This window comes from Oncorhynchus tshawytscha, linkage group LG12 (assembly GCF_018296145.1).
Source record: "Oncorhynchus tshawytscha isolate Ot180627B linkage group LG12, Otsh_v2.0, whole genome shotgun sequence".
In the NCBI taxonomy this organism is placed as follows: Eukaryota; Metazoa; Chordata; class Actinopteri; order Salmoniformes; family Salmonidae; genus Oncorhynchus; species Oncorhynchus tshawytscha.
The window spans coordinates 25372410-25396447 of record NC_056440.1 but is presented as its reverse complement, the minus strand read 5'-3'; the positions used below and the strand labels follow the sequence as shown (position 1 = coordinate 25396447).

At 43.1% G+C, this 24038-nt stretch overlaps 1 protein-coding gene across 8 annotated transcripts; it reads right to left on the bottom strand.

The window, feature by feature from the left end:
• Nucleotides 1–332: 332 nt before the first annotated feature.
• Nucleotides 333–23747, bottom strand: LOC112262788 (kinesin-like protein KIF2A). 8 transcript variants are annotated; one of them, XM_024438551.2, is made up of 23 exons: nt 23542–23696; nt 21891–22062; nt 14460–14554; nt 13719–13841; nt 13275–13332; nt 13033–13146; nt 12767–12811; nt 11802–11902; nt 11507–11602; nt 11353–11407; nt 9830–9992; nt 9388–9478; nt 9136–9199; nt 8934–9025; nt 7370–7512; nt 7015–7219; nt 6560–6670; nt 5199–5266; nt 4647–4730; nt 3204–3348; nt 2920–3021; nt 2469–2604; nt 333–1060 (listed from the first exon to the last, which is right to left on the bottom strand). In XM_024438551.2, the coding sequence occupies exons 3-23, from the start codon at nt 14535–14537 to the stop codon at nt 972–974; spliced, it is 2163 nt and encodes a 720-aa protein (XP_024294319.2). In that variant the 5' UTR covers nt 14538–14554; nt 21891–22062; nt 23542–23696; the 3' UTR covers nt 333–971. The 8 variants fall into 8 exon arrangements, with proteins under 8 accessions (XP_024294319.2, XP_024294320.2, XP_024294317.2 ...); XM_024438552.2 differs by having other exon boundaries at nt 21897–22062; XM_024438549.2 differs by lacking the exon at nt 21891–22062 and having other exon boundaries at nt 13275–13329; nt 23542–23747.
• Between the last annotated feature and the right edge of the window lie 291 nt (nt 23748–24038).

The following is a 24038-nucleotide window of genomic DNA, read 5'->3' as shown; positions in this document are numbered from 1 at the left end:
CCAGGTTGTATTTTGACTGCATGTGCATTCGTCAGTTAAGGAGACTATTGAGAGGTTCTAATGGCATTTCAGTGGTGCAGGTCAAGGGTCAAATCAAACAGGATACTCTTTGAGCGTTGGGCCAGTAACCGAAAGGTTGCTGGATCGAATCCCCGAGCGGACAAGGTAAAAATGTGTTCCCCGGGAGCTGAAGAGGTGATTAAGGCTGCCACTCTGATTCAGAGGGTTTGGGTTAAATGCGGAAGACACATTTCAGTTACCACTGACTAGGTATCCCCTTTATTACTTCCGCCAGTGTTACATCTGTGGCAAACACAGAAACATACGCAATAGTAGGTCAGTGGTATTTACTATACATTTGTCTTTACAAAGTTAAATGGGTGAAAAATGACTTTTTACAGTATTAAATAACAGGGAGAACAAAACAGAATCAAACTATAGACAAGGACTGGTAAGACATGAGAACCACAGCTAGATTTGACTTCCTCTCAACTCAGGAAATTGAAGAGGGAAAGAAAGACTGGCCCTACAGAGTAATGTCTATTCTGTGCAGTGCCAACTGAGCAGGGAACCAACCACACGCGTTGGAGGCCAACAGAGAGTTGCACATGCATACATCTCAATCAGACCTACCAGAATACACAACACTGGTGTTGTAGAACCCAAAAGCACAACCAACATGAAGGTCTCTGATGAAGACAAGTGAACAGCCGTTCAATTTAAAGTACAAAAAATAAAATAGAACAGGGCAAAACAAGAGTGAAAATGTAAAATCAGCTATAAAAAGGGATCCAAGGTTGTATTCCCCTCCCGTTATTTCTGATGACATCCGTGGTGAGCCTGATTAGAAAACAGATGAGTCAGTTTCTTTGTTTGTGACAGCTGTGCCACGTTTTTATAGTCATGTTCCTGTATGTGCCACTGCCCATTCCACACACAAAGACCACACCCCCTCCCATGTCAGGTCTGGTCTACAGCAGGGCACGTGGCCTCTTAGGATTGATCTGCTTACTGGCTTGTTCCTCTTCTTGGAGCGACGAGCGGAACGACTTCACTTTATCTGAAAAGAAAGGAGCAGAAAGAGTGGATTAGATATTACTGCTTATTAAAAGAATACGATGATTTATGTTAATAAAAGTGAAACCTACTACTGAATGTCAACGGTGATACATGCAGAGAGACCAAAATCAACAAAAGAATGAAAGAGGTGGAGAATAATACAAATATGCTGACATGCATATGCCAGGAGTCAAAATAAATCGCTAATTTTGAGCATGAGGACACCCCTTTAAATTAGTGGATTTGGTGATTTTTCAGCCACACACGTTGCAGAAAGGTGTACAAAATCGAGTACACAGCCATGCAATCTCCACAGACAAACATTGGCAGAAGAATGGCCTGTACTGAAGGGTCAGTGACTTTCAACATGGCACCATCATGGGATGGCAAATTTCTGCCCTAATAGAGCTGCCCCGGTCAACTGTAAGTTCTGTTATTGTGAAGTGGAGACAGAGGAGCAACAGCTACGAAGTGGCACCCCACACAAGCTCACAGAACAGGATCGCTGATGCGCGTAAAAATTGTCTGTCCTCGGTTGCAACTAGGGTTGCAAATTTTGGGGAATATTCAAAACGTGGAAACTTTCCGTGGGAATTAACAGGAATATATGGGAATTAATGGAAATATATGCAAATTAATATTAATACCATTTAAAAGTAGATGTTTTTTTGCATTGGATATATTTACCATATCATATGGAGACAGAAACAAACATTTGACCTTATAAGTAGACAATTGCAAAAGATTAAATCCTTCCAATATAAATTTTAAAAACAATTCAGTTACAAATTTAACTTTAATTGAGTTAACTCTTCACATCACCAACTACTTCTCTGATAGAGTTCAGTGTGTCAAATCGGAGGGTCTGCTGTCCGGACCCCTGGCAGTCTCTATGGGGTGCCACAGGGTTCAATTCTTGGACCGACTCTCTTCTCTGTATACATCAATGATGTCGCTCTTGCTGCTGGTGAGTCTCTGATCCACCTCTACACAGACGACACCATTCTGTATACTTCTGGCCCTTCTTTGGACACTGTGTTAACAACCCTCCAGGCAAGCTTCAATGATTGATTACACACAGGTGGATTGTATTTATCATCATTAGTCATTTAGGTCAACATTGGATCATTCAGAGATCCTCACTGAACTTCTGGAGAGAGTTTGCTGCACTGAAAGTAAAGGGGCTGAATAATTTTGCACGCCCAATTTTTCAGTTTTTGATTTGTTAAAAAAGTTTGAAATATCCAATAAATGTCGTTCCACGTCATGATTGTGTCCCACTTGGTGTTGATTCTTCACAAAAAAATACAGTTTTATATCTTTATGTTTGAAGCCTGAAATGTGGCAAAAGGTCGCAAAGTTCAAGGGGGCCGAATACTTTCGCAAGGCACTGTATCTAGGCTGCTTACCTCTGAGCTCAGTGAGGATATCAATCTTCTGATCCAGTATCTGCTCTAGCTGAGTGGCGTAGGAGTCCACGTCATAGTCCACCTCCTCAGTCATTTCCAGCAGAACCTTCTCATCCTCCAGCCACCGGATAGACTCCTGCTCACAAAAGACACACACACACACACACACACACACACACACACACACACACACACACACACACACACACACACATTAACAACTCACCAATAACGGTCATATCATCTTCCTACTGACAAACAAATGATTTAAATCAATGACTTTGCTCCCCATCAAGTCAGTATTACATTAGCTTGAAGAAGTGGATGACTTAGAGAATTTCATGGATAGTCGCTCCACAGGACATTAATCTTGCAGATTAATTCAACACAGAGGTCCTCCTAACCATGTGTGAAAGGATCTAAGAGGAGCCATCTGTTAATGTCGTCTGACCTGGAAGACAGCTCTGTGGTCCTCCAGCACCTGTTCCTCCATCTCCACCATCTGAGACACAGCCTCATGGAAGTTAAAAAGCTGGGGTGACACCTCCTCCTCCTGGAAAGACAGACAACAGTCAGAGTAACACACACACACCAGCATCACCTCTTTTGAATAAATGGCCTCAGGGAAGGAAGAGCTAAGGCTCATGCACAAACACACAGTGAGAAAACCATCTAGGATACAAGCTGAGTGAGCATAAAAGTGCAATAAGAGTGTATTATAAGAGTGTGGCTTACGTTCTGCTCACAGAGCAGTTTGAGGTCGTCTCTCTGGGGGGAGCTGCCCAGGTGGTCCCAGTCATAGTCCAGCAGGTCCACCACATGGATGTTGGGCCGGACCCCCTCGGTCACCTGGTTAGCGTCCACCGTCAACTCCTTCACTCTGTGTGTCAATCAACACCATCCTCCAGTCAGCTGACAGTGCTGCTCAGCCCAGTTAAATACACTCCATATGCTGGGCCTTATTCAGTAGGGACAAACAGTCAGGATATTGCAGATAGAAATGCATTACTTGGATATGACTTTGACTCAGAATATTAAGTCTCGTCAGTTCTATGCAATACATTTGGCTGAATGTTTTGGCCCATTGAATAGATACCCAGAAACCATCACAACACCAGTGACACCACGTGCAGGCAATGGGTCCATCATCTGTGCTCTTATTGGTTGCAACTTGCTTGACAATCCATTTTAAGTTACAGTGATATGGTATCTTTAAAATAAAATGTTTTATTTTTTCAGTCAATAAAACCAAATTAAGCAATATAAGAATAATGAGTTAATCAAATTCAGAGTGCTAGATTAGTTGTTCCCCACTAAAGCAGCTCTAAATGATGATGCTATAGAACTGTAGAAGCTGTGTGTTTCAACAGGGCCCTTGCATGTTAGCCATGTTTGGCATGACAATGAGCGACAATGAGTTGGCATGATAGCACAAACATATGGCCAGGACTGTCTATACTCCTGGCATCTCGTGTATGTTTAATGAGGTGTGACTGAGCTGATATGGTCCAGTACAGCCTAACCTTATTGACTTGTGTCTAAGCCATGACTGACTGGGTAGTGACAGGAATTGCTGTAGCAGTTGGAATAAACACAGGCTGGTCTCACTGCACCTTTGGCAATAATTGCAGGTACTTAGCCAAGGAACTATCCTCTAACTAGCATAGTATAAAATGACCAGTCAAATATTAGGCGTTAACTAATAGGCCTGACTGACTGGTTATGCTACATGACACCATAAACAAAGATTTGGAACCAAATGCCACATCACAAGAACATTATGTGAAAAAGCGCGAGGGCACACATTATTGTCCATGAGAAGATATGAGGAGAACAGCTTTCACAAGTTAACACAATCTCACTCAGCACAGCAAAAGATGATCGCAGAGCACATGCCAAGGCTGGAGAAAAGGATGAAAGAATGTTTCATGGAGATGTAATAAAAAGGGAAGGAAATGAGGAATAAGACGCATGGACAAGTCCTCCACAGAGACTGGTGAGAACAATGGAACTAAGACCAAAAAAAGAAAGTGTGTTGTGTGTATTATACAACTAATGTATGCATACATGGAAAGCATGCAGGTAAGTGTATGCTTTGACAACCAAAAAGGTATTTGTATGTGTGTGCACACAATGGGAAGGTGCTAGAACTGCAGGAAGAAGTAGCAGTCATCGTACTCATGGGTGGGCGAGAGCTCCGAGCGACTTCCACCGCCCTGGGAGAAGGGGATGTCTGAGGGACTGATCCCAAACTCCTTTACTCTGCAGAGCAGAGCACAGCACCAGGCCCAGAGTAGAGGAGCAGGAAACACAAGAGAGAGGGGACGAGGGTCAGGACACACAAAACTAGAAGAGAGAAATAGGCATTTTCCTTTCCCCATGACCTGCCTGCCACAGTGGCACTCATTCAGTCTTTCACATGTAGCCTACATCAAACTGCTGCAGGCAGATATTCCCAATTCAAATAATTGTATGATCATAGAGAGCCCTTTCTTTACATCATTATATATGCCTATGGAGGCTCAGAAGCATCATCTACCCATTTCTAAGCACAAAAATGCTGTGTGAACGAGCACAGTGAAGAGCTCAAGGTCCATAGAAACGTAAAGGGAGCGTATTCAAAGAGGTTCCTATATTCCTTTTCTCAGACGCTTCTGTGCTGATCACAGATGGAAAGCACAATTGTAGGAGAGACAGTTTCCCATGGCCAGCTGTAACACGTGTGCCCACCTGTTAGCGTAGCGTAGCGTGTTGAGGGAGTTCTCACAGGATGTCATGCCAGGAGAGATGGTGGCTATCTGGATAGGACAGAGGTGAGGAGAAACTCAGTGGTGATAAGGTAAGGCCAATACAAAGACCAAGTAAGGTGGCCCGTCCTTTGCAGAAAGTGTGCTTACTTACAAGCTACAGGGTCCCCTACAGGGTCGGTATAGGCCTAGACCAGTGGTCACCAACCTTTCTGAGTCAAGATCACTTCAAAAACATGTCTATGCAACATTAACCAATTAAAAACAGAAGTGTAGCATTGAGGTTCATACAGTAGGTTATAGGCCCAACACATTAACACTGCATATTGGCTACAGTTGAATTTCCCTGAAAATTATATACTTTTTTTGAGGTAGTCTATATGATCACACCGGTAATAGATCAGTTGTTGTATTACTTGTGAGGCACAGCTGAGTGAACATACATTTAAATAATTAGCTTTTTCTTTTTCTGGGCTGATTGACCATCAGATGCAGGCACCATCAATCTCAGCAGAGGGAGAGAGCAGCAGACTGAGGGTCAGTCTCTCAACATCCTTCCACTGACACTGACCAAAAAGGGACACCATCTTCTAGCTGATAGCCAAACTCTAGTCGCACCAAATTATTTCTGCCTCATGCACAAATTAATGTTGTTATTCCTATGAATAGAGAAAGTGAAATATTCCCAAGCCGCTAATAATAACAACAAGACTATCGATACACTTTCCTTCTCATTCATTACAGCTGCAGTGGTGGTTGTAGCACAAGTGGAAGAACACCCATTAAATGGCTTATGAAAGAGTTGAATAAAGTGTTGACAGTGCTGAGTAAGAACAAACATGAACTCAGTCATAAAAACAGCAGCTCTTTGCTGTATTCATTGAGTCTCTCTCTAGTCATGGTTTTAAACGTTTTAATCTCACAGCATCAACTTTAGCTTTATTTTAAGCCTGCTACGTTATCGCAGACATGGTAATCTGAGACATCCGATTGGCCAGCAGTAGGCCTATAGTGTGCTTGATTTGCTCTCTGGGCCCGACGGGAAGGCAGAGTATGTACCTTCAGACACATGAAATGGTTCAAAATGGGAACACTTCGCCTACCCAGCCAACGGCGCGATACAAAAACAAAAAAAATAGAAACGCAAGGCTTTATCGTTGTTTTTGTAAGAGAAATGTTTGGCGATCGACTAGGAATACTTTGGTGACCCCTGGCCTAGACCATGGGCAAGGTGTCTTAAAAAAAGTAAATTTTAATAAAATCAGAGATGACTGAATCATATGCCAGTGAGGAAAGAATTCACCAATTACCAATCCCACTAGCAGTGACTAATGATGAACTCACCATGCATGTGCGGGAGTTCTCCCCTATGAAGGAGTCTCGGAGGACCTGTGTGAGCTTGCTGGCCCTGAATGGAGTGTGTGGTTTGTTCCGTCCCAGCGCCCTGATGCACTCCTGGTAGAGTTAAAGAGGGACACAATGAGCTACAGTTTGTCTGCCTGCTGCTAAGTCTGACTGGCTGACTGATATACATTCTGAGAGAGATGGGACAGGAAAAATACAGTTGACCATTTCTATAAGATTATGTTATGTCCAACTAAGCCTGCTAGTTCTGTTCAACTGGAGGAAAATGCATCTCAGACAGCACACTATCAGAGCTGTATTCATGTAAAATCCTGTAAATCCCTCTAAGATGAATAAACTTTTACTTGAACTACCAGACTAAACATCTGCTGACTTTCTACCGAGTGTCCCTGTCAGAATGCTCTGCAGCTGCCCTCTGACCTCTCCCCTCTGACCTTTAGTGCCAGAAGGCTCTTGTTGATCTCAGCGCCCTCCAGGCGTGTCTGGCGGTCAGCGCTTGATGTGTCGGCCCCCCTCTCGTTCCCCGCCAGGTCGATCAGGGAGAACTTGCCATGCATCTTCCCCTTCCTCCTCAGAATGATCTGGAACACGGCGTGGCTACGGGACGAGTGGGCGTTGGCCGAGGTCTGCCCTGACGTTCTGAGAGAGAGGGACAGAGAGGGAGAAAGAAAGCAGGAAGGAGAGCATTTAAATGTAATGCACAAGAACATTTTAAAGATCACTGTTTATGTCATTAGTTAGGGCAATTGTGGGATGTTGCTACAAATACCTTCCACTCCGTTGCCTTACCTGCAGCTGTTGCCCACTTCTATGAGTTTGAGGACGTCCTCTGTGCATTTGACATCTCTCTCATGCAACCCCACCACCTGCACCTGCTGCTTCCCATCCTCCAGCACCCGGAGCTTAGCCTTACCATTCAGCAGGTCAAACACCTAGAAGACACACACAACAATCATGTCAAATACCTATACAACTACATACGCAGTCAGGTTAAACACAGTCAGGTCCAACACATATAGAACCGCAACTTAAAACCAGTCTGTCAATATAATCACCCACGGGAGCAATACACAGTTTCCCCTTACAGTCCGAGTTAAAGACTTACAACCAAGTTCCCTACATTATTTTGGGGCACTAACCAATTTGAGGTCTTGGAAGCAGAAACTTGAACGTTGTGAGAATTCTGTGCAACCTCCAGCACATGTTTACAGTGAACACTGAGGCTGTACCCTTACCGTTTTAGACAGTAGTCAATAGTCTAATGGCTATTTGAGCATAATGTAGGCCTATCAGTGGCCTACCAACGAAACCAATGGAGAAAATCCTCTAATATTTTCACATGGAAATAGCTTTAAATTTCTATGATAGGCCTACATTCCATGAGACTTTAAAAAAAACATTTCTTTTTAACATCATGGACCAAATAGGTCATTGTAAATTGCATTGTAATGTGTTATATGATGCAATATAAACTGTGCGGTTCGAGCACCGAATGCTCATTGGCTGACAGCTGTGCTAAATCAGACCGTATACCATGGGTATGACAAAACATGTATTTTTACTGCTCTAATTACATTGGTAACCAGTTTATAATAGCAATAAGGCACCTTGGGAGTTTGTGATATATAGCCAATATACCACGGCTAAGGGCTGTGTCCAGGCACTCCGCGTTGCGTCGTGCGTAAGAACAGCCCTTAGTCGTGGTATATAGGTCATATACCACACCCCCTCGTGCCTTATTGCTTAAATAAACCACATTACAAAATCAAATATATTATTATTACCAAGCAATAAGGCCCGAGGGGGTGTGGTATATATATATAATATACCACGGCTAAGGGAGGTTCTTAAGCACAACGCAACGCAGAGTGCAAGGACACAGCCCTTATATGGCCAATATACCACAGCTATCACAAAACCCTGAGGTGCCGTATTGATATTTTAATCTAGATAACAACATAATTAGGGCAGTATAAATACATTTTTTGTCATACCCATGGTATACGGGCTGATATACCACAGCTTTCAGCCAACCAGCATTCAGGGCTCGAACCACCCAGTTTATAAAGAGAATTGGACAATGTAGGCTACACTCTGCCTATTAATTTATATGCAACAGACCCTTTAATTAAAGACTCAATCTTGCAAAGTTAGATTTGTTTTATTGCATTGAAAAGGGGCTGATAATGTTGATTCGATCACATTAGAGAAAAACGTTGATAGTGCAAACTGATGGGACGAACTCAGTGAAACTCAAATCTCTTGCGTCTACTGCCCCCGCAGCTTAGAAAGAACATTGCCTACAACCAAAACCACAAGTGGATGCTGTATAAACAAGTCATTAATCCCTTGCCTTTCCACTGTAGATTTCAAAGAAGGTTGCGTACACCTGAAGATCTAACTTCTTGTGGCAGGGTTTCTTCAACATGACAAACACATCCCGAGCTGCATGAGGACAAAGGGGAAAAAGACTAAGAGAAAGTTTCACAATTGTAATAGGTTCTGAGCATTACAGCACCAGCAGCAATACTAAGAATACACTAAGAATCACTTACCAGCTAATGCATAAATCCCTTTAGAACAATCCTGGTTCTTTCCAGAAAAATCTCCACCCATAGTCTGAAACAAAAGACGGCAATATTCACAGTTCTGATTGTGGGTGAAACATAAATAGAAATGAAAATGCAGCAACGCTTGTACACATTGAACCTGGATGTCGCGGATGTAATGTTATTGTTAAGTTAGTATTTAATAATTGACATGCATCAGCAGAAGAAGATGAGGAGGCTGGTGTGTGTGCGACTCACATGTGTTTTGCCACTACCAGTCTGTCCATAGGCGAAGCACGTGGCCATGCCCCTCTCAAAGATGGTCTCCACCAGGGGCCTGGCAGTAAACCTGTAGTAGAAACACACAAATCCACTCATCAGTGTGTGTGCATTCACACACACTAGGAAAACACATACTTGCACACATTCCATCACAACACCCAAACAAACACACACCATCAAAATACATCACACACACACACACACACACACACACACACACACACACACACACACACACACACACACACACACACACACACACACACACACACACACACACACACACACACACACACACACACACACACACACACACACACACACACACTCCTGGATTTGAATTCCAGTAAAAACATACAGCTGACATGTCAAACAAAACAGTTGTTTTACTGCAACAACCGACTGCTCTCTGTCTGACCTGTAAACCATTTCATTAGTGGTGCTGTCATCAAAGGCGTAGTCGAAGCGGAAGGTCTGGTTCTCCAGGTAGCGTGTCAGGTCCACCTTCTGCTTGGGCTCATGGACCATCACCACATCCTTACTGGGGATGGTAATCACATCCAGGTCCCTTATAGTCAACTCTGAAACACACACTGCCATGTTAATGAAAGTATACAGAGAAGATACACTATATACACAAAACTATGTGGACACCCCTTCAAATTAGCGACTTCAGCTATTTCAGCCACACTCGTTGCTGACAGGTGTCTAAAATTGAGCACACCACCATGCAATCTCCATAGACAAACATTTGCCTTACTGAAGAGTTCAGTGACGTTCAATGTTGCACCGTCATAGGATGCCACCTTTCCAACAAATCAGTTCGTCAAATTTCTGCCCTGCTAGAGCTGCACCGGTCAACTGTAAGTGCTGTTATTGAGAAGTTCAAACGTCTAGGAGCAACAACGGCTCAGCCGCAAATTGGAAGACCACACAAGCTCACAGAACAGGACCGGCGTGTGCTGAAATGCAGAAAAATAGTCTGTCCTCGGTTGCAACACTCACTACAGAGTTCCAAACTGCCTCTGGAAGCAATGTCAGCACAAGAACTGTTCGTCGACAGCTTCATGAAATGGGCTTCCATGGCCGAGTAGCCGCACACAAGCCTAACATGCGCAATGCCAAGCGTTGGCTAGAGTGGTGTAAAGCTCGCCGCCATTGGGCTCCAGAGCAGTGGAAACGCGTTCTCTTGAGTGATGAATCACGCTTCACTATCTGGCAGCCCGACAGATGAATCTGGGTTTGGCAGATGCCAGGAGAACGCTACCTACCGGAATGCATAGTGCAAACTGTAAAGTTTGGTGGAGGAGGAATAATGGTCTGGGGCTGTTTTTCATGGGTCGAGCTAGGCACCTTAGTTCAGGTGAAGGGAAATGACATTCTACATGATTCTGTGCTTCCAACTTCGTGGCAACAATTTGGGGAAGGCCCTTTCCTGTTTCAACATGACAATTCCCCTGTGCACAAAGCAAGATCCATACAGAAATAGTTTGTCGAGATCAGTGTGGAAGAACTTGACTGGCCTGCACAGAGCCCTGACCTCAATCCCATCGAACACCTTTGGGATGAATTGGAAATTCAACTGCGAGCCAGGCCTAATCGCCCAACATCAGTGCCCGACCTCACTAATGCTCGTGGCTAAATGGAAGCAAGTCCCTGCAGCAATGTTCAAACATCTAGTGGAAATCCTTCCCAGAAGAGTGGAGGCTGTTATAGCAGCAAAGGGGGGACCAACTCCATATGAATGCCCATGATATTGGAATGATGATCAGACGAGCAGGTGTCAACATACTTTTGGTCATGTCGTGTAGTTTTCCTGATTGCAGGCCATAAGAAAATACCTGAACCTGACTGATTATGACCGTCCAAAAGCTCATAGTAGGTAAAGTCATGACTGGTTCCTCATTATGATTAAAGGCCCCTGTTGGATGTCCTCCTTACCTTTCTTGTTGAGTGGACGTTTCCTCACACAAACACATATTCTGTGCTCTTCAATCTGACAAAATAAAAACACACATTAATCAGGCCATTGTATTGGGACAGAGGGAGAGAAAGCAGGGAGAGGGAGAGAGAGCAGGGTGTTGTCTGTACTCACCAGATCTGTGGTGGACAGCGGCCGGTAGTCCAGACTGGCACGGAAGTCTCTGATCATATGCAGGATCTCATAGTTAGGGACAGTGGTGTCCACCTCCTGAGAACGGTTATGTTAGGTCACTGTTCAATTTATACTCGAATTGAATTAGCAAGTTATTTTCACTAAAGAAAATGTGTTCAATGACTAACATCGCTATAGTGAGTCAATTATCTTATTTTATCCTCATTTTAAAAACCCAGATATTAGAGGAGATATGGGGGGGGGTCAGAGGATGGAAGGAGGAGTGCCCCTGTACCTGTGCCTTCTTCTCCCTCAGCTCCTGTTGCTGTATCCGTCGTCTCTCTCTCTTCTCCTGCATTTTCTCCACTTCCTTCACACAGTTGGACTTCCTCCTCGCTGCCAGGAAACCCCGGCAAAGGAACAGGAAGTCACAAACGCTGCCTTTCACAGAACATGCACACTCAACCTTTCTGAAAGGGATCTCTTCCAATGCTGGTGTTTCCCTACTATAGGGTTGTCCAGACAGAGTGGTGGCTGGCTGGGGACTGGGCCTTCTAGCATCCAGGGGGACAGCAACTTTATACAGGCCTGAGGGCAGGCTACAGCAGCTGGCACAAACCTTACCCTGGTAACCCTTCTATTCCTATTACACTACTATAGGGCTCTTGACCAACCACTGATCCAACAACAGTCAAATGCTGACTGGGAAAGCAGAGATATGAGTACATAGGGGACTTCTTAGTCTAGGTTCCTCAAAAGTTACATAAATCCTGCATCACATTACAGTTAGTACCATTTAGAAACCCAATTCATAATTTGAAAATCCAATCATAAGAGAGAGGAGAGTATAAAGTGAGTGTCAGTAGCCCATTTCTGATTCCACCAGACCCCAAGATATCCAGCTGAGCAGCACAGTAACCCTTCCTCTAGCATACAGCCCCATCTGAAGGCCTGCAGGCTCGTCATTCAGAGCAGAGAGCGAGGATTAATAACCTGCAGTAATCTGGGGGAGCAGGGCCAGGTCAGAACCAGTGCCAGGCTGGCCGGCAGAAAGGAAGGAAGAGAGAAATAGAGAGAGAGCTACCAGGATGTCTCTCTGTCTCTGATTCCATTGGTACGGGGGAGCCCCCATCAAGGCTTTGAATATAGCGGAAGCCTTTTAGGCAAGTAATAATCACAAACTAAAGGTTCTCCAAAGGAAAGCGACAGGGCTCTAAGATAACATTAAGCATTGGGGTGGTTGGGAGAGTTGATACATACAAAGCTGTCCAAACTCCTTTCTGCTTAGCTGATGCAATGACGCTTCTGTGACACACATGTGATCGACAAAGCATAGAAAATCAGGAACATCAAGCCTATTGGTCAGATGTTATCGTAACAAATACACAACATGAAATGGAATAATAAATTATATTTCCGGGGAATGCTTAGGAGGGTGAAAATGACAGAACATTCAGATTTCCGGAATGAGTAAATAGGTCAAAATGTAACTCCAACATAGATGGATATAGCCGTGATGTTCCTACCATTGGCTAACTGTTGGGCTGTCTGGGCCTGGGTGGGCTGGGCTGGCTGCTGGGCAGGAGGAGGAGAAGGCTCTGGCTGCTGGGGTGGAGCTGGTCTGGCCCGGGTCGACACCACTGTGGAACCCACAACACAGAGAGTTATCAAGAGGGCCTGTTTCAAGTGAATTAAGCGACATGGTACCCATGAACATTTCAAGACAATGTTCAACTGTCAATGATCAAAAACAAGTACACAAACACACCTCTGTTATCCCTGGATGGAGTGCCATTCATAGTGGGCGCTATTGTTTGTCGGTTCTGCTAAAGAACACAAAAGAGGGAGATAAGATAAATGCATTGACAAATATAATTGAAGCCATGAGGATTAAACTGTAATCATGGTTTACGAAATGATTTTACCCAGCAGATCACTAGATCACAACCCTGAAGAATACAAACACTTCTCACTCCCATGACTGCAAAATAAGGGTTATAGAAATGGACAAATACTGAGAATCAGATTACTGGAGCTTCCTTTGTTCGCATCTGTTCTGTGTTTTTTTTGCCACTCCAGCAGTGGGCCTCACACTGCACCATAGGCAAGATATCAGGTTCTTCATCTATGCACTACACAAGCAGACTTCACCCTGCAGTGGTTATCCTAGCAGTCCATAACAAAACTAAATTCCATCGCATGAAGCACTCACCTTGGAGATCTTGTTGACCTTCACAGAGGTGGGTGTTGGTGGGGGAGGGGTCTCTGGGCTGGGGGCGATCTCCTCTTCTGGGGCCACATCTGGGTTTAGTGCAAATATACTCTCCAAGTCAATCTGGATAGAGAGCAGTGTGTGTCACTGTAATTGTACCTAACCCATACAGATCGCTCCTGAACAATTCTACTAGTCCCTTCTCTTTGCCCTTCTTGTGTGTGTGTCTGTGTGTGGTGTGGCAATAAATGTGTTGACTGTACATCTCTCTCCTACTGGTCATCATTACCACACCTTCTAAAAGAGTCCACAACCAATTGGTGCCCTTTCTCGTGGTCCTTCGAGCCAGACTTTTCAAGTCAATATTCAACAGGAGATCTAACACAATATACTCTACACATCAATATGCAGAAGAGATGAGGAGCATATATACTCCGTTAATATGTACCTTATATGTTAGTATATGGAGAGCAGAGAAGTATATCCGTGTAGCTCAGAGGAGCAGAGAGCAGCAGGACAACATCTGTATTCAACAGCAAAGCTCAGGAAATATGACTGCTGTAAGGCTCTCTAAACTCAAGTATATTCAGGGCAGAGAGTGATGTCTGGCAGAACATGCAGAAGGATTGTGTAATCTCCAAAACTCTAGAATGTCTTCAGATGCATTATTCATAGGGCTCAATGCCTAAGAGCTGAGCGGAAGCCGGCTGTCGTGCTAAGCTACTAGCTAGGCTTGGTTACCTCTTTCCCTTTGGTGTCTCCATTTTCGATCCACTCCACAGTGACGCTCTCATTGTCTTCATTCAACGACGTGACCATGGCTTGGTGTATTCGTCCTGTAACAAAGCACGTGTGGTTGTGCATTATCTGACAAACACCCACAGCACAGAGAAGTTGGAAGACTAAAGGGGAGTTCTCTGAAATGTAACAAATTAGTTAATTCCTTAAAATTGTTGCACAGTACTGTCCTAACTCTGGCCTACACTACTCACAGTGCACTACAGCCATTAGGGATGACTGACTGCATGACACATCTTTATTGTAAGGGCAGGAGTGGGAGGACTTTCCCCAGGGAATCAGTCAGCAGGGAAGACCGTAGCTACCCAACTGGAGAAGTGCATAGGGACATTAAACTACTACAATGAAGCTGGAGTACACAGACCCCTGCAGCACACACACTTCAACATGCTCTCTGAAACCGTACGGCTATGCCAGCCTGACAATACAGTACATGACAAAATAATTGGCCTTAAACATCCCAAACTAGCTTCTCCAGGACATTACTCAACAGAAGTGTGTGAAGACAAGAGAGGTGGTCTATCTAAACTTCAGCCACAGATATGCCATTTAGCAGACGCTTTTATCCAAAGCAAGTTACTGTCATGTATGCATACATTTTAAATATGGGTGGCCCTGAGAATCAAACCCACAACCCTGATGGTGCAATCACCATGCTTGACCAACTGAGACATAAAGCCATGTCAAACAAGTTAGGAAGCATGTAGTCAATATACATGGAGTTACCCTTTCCCTGTCCTCCCTCCCATCTACTGCTGGTCTAAATACACACTTCACAGGCAGCCTGAGCTGAGCCTGCTCCATAATTACCAGCAGCTTCCTGTGCCTAACCCTGGTCTATGACACACTACACATCCCCTGGCTGCTCACTGTCAGGGGGGAAGCGGGGGGGGGACATGTTCCCAGCATTCATTATTTAGAGCAGAGAGCTTTATGGATGCTTTTAGTGTTCGCTGCTGCTGAGTTCTACCCAAGTAATGATTCTGCAGCGCACAGCAGTGAAAGCCCACTTAAATAACTCCGTAACAGAACAAGAATCCCTTTGATCTGAGATAGTAAGTGTCAGACAGTGATGTAAAAATAGCTTACATCAGCACTGACAGAGGCGGCAAGTGAAATGTGGAACATGCGGTCAGATGCCTGTCATGAGTCCATATGCATGTCACTCCACCATGATGTCTTTCCCTCTCCTCTTTGGCAGATCTGCTCTAGAAAACCCTGCTTCTGGTCAAGAGGGACACACAAACTGATGTGTGTCTTGGTGAGCCTATGCACTACTACACTGACCTGAAGAAATACAACTTGCTGAGGAGAACTTGCTGCATAGAGACTAGAGGTCGACCGGTTATGATTTTTCAACGCCGATACAGATTATTGGAGGACCAAAAAAGCCGATACCGAATAATCGGACGATTTTTAAAATGTATTTATTTATTTGTAATAATGACAATTACAACAATACTGAATGAACACTTATTTTAACTTAACATAATACATCAATAGAATCAATTTAGCCTCAAGTAAATAATGAAACATGTTCAATTTGGTTTAAATAATGCAAAAACAAAGTGCTGGAGAAGAAAGTAAAAGTGCAATATGTGCTATGTGAGAAATCTAACTTTTCAGTTCCTTGTGCAGAATAGTTGAAGTCATAAACAGCGCAATGCTTAACGCACAACGAAGAGCTGCTGGCAAAACGCACGAAAGTGCTGTTTGAATGAATGTTTACACACCTGCTTCTGCCTACCACCGCTCAGTCAGATACAAGTATCGAAGTATGCTCAGTCAGATTATATGCAACGCAGGACACGCTAGATAATATCTAGTAATATCATCAACCATGTTTAGTTAACTAGTGATTATGATTGATTGTTTTTTACAAGATAAGTTTAATGGTAGCTAGCAACTTACCTTGGCTTACTGCATTCGTGTAACAGGCAGTCTCCTTGTGGAGTGCCATGAGAGAGAGGCAGGTCGTTATTGCGTTGGACTACTTAACTGTAAGGTTGCAAGATTGAATCCCCCGAGCTGACAAGGTGAAAATCTGTCGTTCTGCCCCATAACAAGGCAGTTAACCCACCGTTCCTAGGCCGTCATTGAAAATAAGAATGTGTTCTTAACTGACTTGCCTAGTTAAATAGAGGTATAAAAAATATATATATATTTTTTTTTTAAATTGGCGCCCAAAAATACCGATTTCTGAATTGTTATGAAAACTTGAAATCGGCCATTCCGATTAATCGGTTGACCTCTAATAGAGACTGCGTGTGTGTGTGTGTGATTCTGAGAGCTGTGTCTCAGAGATCTTTATGGTAGGGCTGGACCAGCACCAAGCTAGCTGGCAGTTAAATCCCATCTTGGATCAGCAGGTTGATTGCAAACTACCCTGGCAACAGCAGGTGACTGTAGACACACAATGGCAGACAGGCAGCATTACTTAAGAACAGGGACACATGGGAGGTGACAGAGCCCAGTGTGTTCAGGAGGATTAGATGAGGACACACAGACAAGGAAAAGGAATCGCTTACCATTGTGGAGGGAGCAAGAGCAGCAGGCGAATACTGAACAGACTGGCACTCATGCTTGCAAGACCTGATGCAATTGAATCACTAAGAATAGAGAATGGCCTGGTCCTCCAAGAACTTCCTTGTACAGACCAACCAAACACCACACTATCTCAGCAGCTTTACCCACACACTCCTCAAATAGCACTACATGCAAACAGAATCTGTATTGTGTATTCTGTGTGTAGAGAAACTTACACAACACATGCATCCATCTCATCTGTAAACATGTGAATGGTAACTGACAGGTGAATGGTACCCTGTCCGTGTGCACTGACTGCAGTGCAGTGCCATACTCTAGCCCTTTGTTCTAAAATACAAACCTAAGGTGACTAAAAGCAAACGCATGCTTCCCAGCCGAAGCAGTTCATTAGAGTTTGTGCATTCAGTACCAGTCAAAAGTTTGGACACACCTACTCATTCAAGGGTTTTTATTTGTACTATTTTCTACATTGTAGAATAATAGAAGACATCAAAACTTTGAAATAACAAATCAAGATTATCCTACCAACAGGACATTAAAAAGCAAATATCTCATGTTTTACAGAGTCGTAGCTGAACGACGACATGGATAATATAGAGCTGGAGGGATTTTCTGTGCATCGGCATGACAGAGAAGCAACGTCTGGTAAGATGAGGGGTGGGGGTCTGTGTCCATTTGCAATAACAGCTGGTGAGTGATGTCTAATATTAAAGAAGTCTCGAGGTATTGCTTGCCTGAGGTAGAGTACCTTATGATAAACTGTAGACCACAATAACTACCAAGAGAGTTCTCATCTATATTATTCGTAGCCGTCTATTTACCACCACAAACCGATGCTGGCACTAAGACCGCACTCGACCAGCTGTATTAGGCCATAAGAAAATGCTCATCCAAAGGCGGCGCTCCTAGTGGCTGGGAACTTTAATGCAGTGAAACTTAAATCCGTTTTATGTTATTTCCACCAGCATGACACATGTGCAACCAGAGGGAGATTTTTTAAATAAATATAATAAATAGAAACAAAAACTCTAGACCACCTTTACTCCACACACAGAGACGCGTACAAAGCTCTCTCTCGACCTCCATTTGGCAAATCTGACCATAATTCACTTGATTCCTGCTTACAAGCAAAAACTAAGGCAGGAAGTACCAGTAACTCCCACAATACAGAAGTGTTCAGATGACGCGGATGCAACACTAAGGGACTGTTTTATGTTGGAACTGGAATATGGAATATGTTCCGGGATTCATCCAATGGCATTGAGGAGTATACCACCTCAATCATTGGCTCAATCAATAAGTGCATCGACGATGTCGTCCCCACAGTGACCGTACATACATTCCCCAACCAGAAGCCATAGATTACAGGCAACATCCGCATCAAGCTAAAGGCTAGAGCTGCCACTTTCAAGGAGCGGGACACTAGTCTGGATGCTAAGGAATCCACCTATGCCCTCAGACAAACCATCAAACAGGCAAAGTGTCAATACAGGATTAAGATTGAATCCTACTATACCAGCTCTGGCTCTCGTCGGATGTAGCAGGGCTTGAAAACGATTATGGACTACAAAAGGGAAACCCAGCTGCGAGCTGCACAGTGACGCGAGCCTACCAGAAGAGCTAAACCCCTTTTATGCTCACTTCAAGGCAAGCAACACAGAAGCATGCATGAGAGCACAGTCTGTTATGGACGACAGTGTGATAATGCTCTCCGTAGCCGATGTGAGCAAGACAGGTCAACATTCACAAGGCCATGGGGCCAGACGGATTACCAGGACGTGAACAAAAGACCAACTGGCAAGTGTCTTCACCGACATTTTCAACCTCTCCCTGACCGAGTCTGAAATACCTACTGTTGAAGTCGGAAGTTCACATTCACTTAGGTTGGAGTCATTAAAACTCGTTTTTCAACCGCTCCACAAATTTCTAGTTTACAAACTATAGTTTTGGCAAGTCAGTTAGGACATCTACTTTGTGCATGACAAGTAATTTTTCCAACAATTGTTTACAGATAGATTATTTCACCTATAATTCACTGTATCACAATTCCAGTGGGTCAGAAGTTTACATACACTAAGTTGACTGTGCCTTTAAACTAGAGGTTGACTGATTAATCGGAATAGCCGATTAATTAGGGCCGATTTCAAGTTTTCATAATCGGAAATCGGTCAAATTGGACACCGATTTGACCTTTATTTAATCTCTATTTAGCTAGGCAAGTCAGTTAGGAACACATTCTTACTTTCAATGACGGCCTAGTTAACTGCCTCGTTCAGGGGCAGAACGACAGATTTTCACCTTGTCAGCTCGGGGGATTCAATCTTGCAACCTTACAGTTAACTAGTCCAACGCTCTAACCACCTGCCTCTCATTGCACTCCACGAGGAGCCTGTTACGCGAATGCAGTAAGCCAAGGTAAATTGCTAGCTAGCATTAAACTTACCTTATAAAAAACAATCAATCATAATCACTAGTTAATCTAGCGTGTCCTATAATTGCATATAATTGCATATAATCGATGCGGTGCGTATCGTTGCTCCAATGTGTACCTAACCATGAACATCAATGCCTTTCTTAAAATCAATACACAGAAGTATATATTTAGCTAAAAGAAATCCAGGTTAGCAGGCAATATTAACCAGGTGAAATTGTGTCACTTCTCTTGCGTTCATTGCACGCAGAGTCAGTGTATATGCAACAGTTTGGGCCGCCTAATTTGCCAGAATTTTACATAATTATGACATAACATTGAAGGTTGTGCAATGTAACAGGAATATTTAGACTTATGGATGCCACCGTTAAATAAAATACAGAACGGTTCCGTATTTCACTGAAAGAATAAACGTTTTGTTTTCGAAATGATAGTTTCTGGATTTGACCATATTAATGACCTAAGGCTGGTATTTCTGTGTGTTATTATGTTATAATAAAGTCTATGATTTGATAGAGCAGTCTCGCTGTGCGATGGTAGGCACCAGCAGGCTCTTAAGCATTCATTCAAACAGCACTTTCGTGCGTTTGCCAGCAGCTCTTGGTTATGCGTCAAGCATTGCGCTGTTTATGACTTCAAGCCTATCAACTCCCGAGATTAGGCTGGCAATACTAAAGTGCCTATTAGAACATTCAATAGTCAAAGGAATATGAAATACAAATGGTATAGAGAGAAATAGTCCTATAATAACTAATAACTTCATATGTTCTCATGTTCTGAGCAAGGAACTGAAAAGTTAGCACATATTGCACTTTTACTTTCTTCTCCAAAACTTTGTTTTTGCATTATTTAAACCAAATTGAACATGTTTCATTATTTATTTGAGGCTGATTAATCGTTATCGCTTTTTTTGGTCCTCTAATAAATTGGTATCTCTGTTGAAAAATAATAATCGGTCGGCCTCTAGATGATACAGTACAATATAAAGTAGCTCAAATATGACGACTCCATTTTTTGAGCAAGAAGGTTAACCCCCCTACAACAACTGCTCCTGGGCGCCAATGACGTGGACGTCGATTAAGGCACATCTCTGATTCAGAGCGGTTGGGTTAAATACGGAAGACACATTTCGGTTGAATGCATTCAGTTGTGCAATTGACGAGGTATCCCCTTTCCCCCCTTCCCTATTCCCAATGGGCACAACTTTATAGTACTGCAGGAGAGAATAATCCTGCTTTCTCCCCAACTGCCTCAAAGCAGATGATCTAAAGTGGGCTTAAAGAGTAGACATCATTTACCATGGTGGCCCACATTGGTGCTGAAACCTGGCTAAGTGGGTGTGTTGACACTAGAGGTCGACCGATTAGGGCCGATTTCAAGTTTTCATAATCGGTAATCGGCAATCTTGGACGCCGATTATGGCCGATTACATTGCGCTCCACGAGGAGACTGCGTGGCAGGCTGACCACCTGTTATGCGAGTGCAGCAAGGATCCAAGGTAAGTTGCTAGCTAGCATTAAAACTTACCTTGTAAAAAAAACTAACTAATAACTTTCATATGTTCTCATGTTCTGAGCAAGGAACTGAAACGTTAGCACATATTGCACTTTTACTTTCTTCTCCAGCACTTTGTTTTTGCATTATTTAAACCAAATTGAACATATTTCGTAATTTATTTGAGATTATATTGATTTTTATTTAGGTATTATATTAAGTTCAAATAAGTGATCATTCAGTATTGTTGTAATTCTCGTTATTACAAATATATAAATATCTTTTTTTAAATAAGCTTTTTTTGGTCCTCCAATAAATCGGTATAGGCGTTGAAAAATCATAATCGGTTGACCTCTAGTTGACAACTCATATGTTGAGCGGGGGACAGAGCGGGCAGTTACGGAACACATCAAGTTAGAGCAACTTAAAGGAGCAATTATGGTCAAGTGCCTTGCTCAAAGGCACACACCAATATTTTGCTTAGTTTGCGGGGGGGATTTGAACCAGAAATATTTTGTTTACTGGCCCAACACTCTTAACCACTAAGCTACCTGCCGCTTCCTTACTTAACTGACTGCTGTCAGTTGGTCAAAAATGTCTCCATGGCATCTACTTTGAAAGACACTGAATGGGGATCATTTCATGCAGACATTATTAGAATACAGTTGATAAGCCACATAAAGATTAAATGGGCCTTTCTCTTATGCCATTGAAAGAGGGCAAAAAGTGTTTCCTGTCCTGGCTGGGATTAAAAGGAATGCTGGTGCCAAACACCCCCTGCACAGTTAAAGTTCTAGTAGACTAGACTGAAGTGTCAATGTCAAAAGTGAAATTAGCTGATATAAAAATATATTTAAAAAGAGATTATAAAATGTAATAGAGGCCTCATCTAACTGATATACTTTTACCACTTTTCCTCTCAAGTCCTTATGATAGTCTGCTATCATGGCACACAGTAGGCTATTCTGTGGTTGAGTGATGCCTCCATTCATCGCAGAGCCCATCAGTGCCTGGCTAATGGCAGGACTAGAGACTGAGGGAGGAGAGTACTCCTGGTATATTCCAGAGAGCTGCCTGCAACAGATGAGGGGGTGGTGGTTAATAGCTTGAATCAGGCTTCGCCAGGCACCGCCCCCAGAGATAGCACTCCCTACCCACGATGACACAGACATCTCTACCTACGGACACTAGATAGGACCCACTTCCCATGCATGATACACCAATAAACATTAAAACACCCACGTAATCCATAACAACTCAATTTACACAACAAAAAAAGTAAGAAAACTCTTCACCCCTAGTTTATAGTAATCAGAAGGATATGATGGTTTTGTTGCGGCGCTATACCTCATCCCAGGAGGGATCTGTCTCCTAGGAGTGTTAACCCGTTTTGGCTGCCTGGCGCAGGTACACAGAAACGGGCAAATGGCAAAAGCAGCCAGCCCCTTTCTCTCCCTTATAACAAATCAGTCAAGCTCATCTTGGGTGCATTGCAAAGCTACCAGATCAAGTTGATCTGAATATAAAAGCTGTGCGTGCTTGTCAATGATGTGTATGGTGGTAGTCCTAAAAATAAAATAAATAAAGAGGCCATTAGACTGGTTGTCATGGTTATTTTTACTGACAGCTGCCTTCTATACCTCTAACATTCATGGGTAGCTAGATAGCAGCTAAGTGCCTCATTTTCAAACCATCTGTAACGTTACAGTACCTGCCTAGCTTACTAAACTCCACAGTGAAGGAAGTTTGATGAACTCCACAACTTCCTTCACCGCGAAGTTCAGTCAGCTAGCTACTACCCGCGCAACAATTATCTGCAGTAGCTAGATATTGTAACGTTATTGGGAGCCCTCAAAACCCTGGTTGATAATACCCACCAAACGACCTATGTAACTTATGTAGCTAGTCGTAGTATGACACAATGCTAACTTGATAATAAGTTTAACAGCCAGCCTTCTCACCCCCCAAAAAATAACACTATCAAAGTTAACTAGCTAGAAATTATATTAAATATATTTTTAGCTAACCTCTATATAGCCAGTTAAATTACCTAGCCACTTCAGTGTTCTGAAGCATACAAGGACAGCTGGTAGCTTACCTTTGCTAACTAACCAGAACACGTATTTTGCGGTACCTTTCACAACCTAACGTTACTAAACTAGCGGGTGGCTTTGGTTAGCTAGTTTGTTAGCTGCTAAACTAACGTTAACTAGCTAACGTTAGTGTGGTAACCAGAGCTGTGCATACTGTAGTTACTGTAAAGCGTTAAGGCGCTAGCTGCTTTAACTGGCTAACTACACTAGTAAGTCCAAGAACCCATTTTAACTGGTTGTTAACTATCCAGTTAGAATGTGCATTTGTGGTCTAGGTAGTCAGCTAGTTAACGTTACATAGGCCAAGTTGGCTAGCAAGCACAGCCACCCCAACTTTGTGGCTGCTACTCGGCTTCAACGGTTGCAGTGTATTCACAGCAACACAAAGCTTCTCAAAACAACTACCAGCGAGGTAAAAACCAATCGAGACATCAGAAATGACATACGAACGTAAACTTACCATCGCTTCGCTTTATTTCAACGTACACGCCGACGACGATTTTCCCAAAACTACACGCCATTCTTCATTAGTGTAGAGTATCCTGAAAGATGTTGACTTTTTGTGTTTGAAATAAATCTACTTTGACCGGAGGATGCATGGACAGCAAGCCAGAGAGAAATAAGGGATTTCAATAGTTACCACAGCCACAAAGGGAGAGTTGGAAACATTGTAAAAAAATATTTTAAAAAAATAACTTTTTGGCATTTCTTTAGGGTTCTGTTTAAAATCACATTTTAAGACGATGAATTGTAGAAATGGTCGTTTTTCTTTTACTAGTGACGATCGGGAAAAAAAGTGACATAACGTGTATGCGCATACTGTGTCAAACAGACAATTTCGCAATCCATACTGCAGCACATAACAGTCTGGGCCAAACACAGCAATGGTGTTGGCATTGGCAAGAACACAGCAATGGTGTTGGCATTGGCAAGAACACAGCAATGGTGTTGGCATTG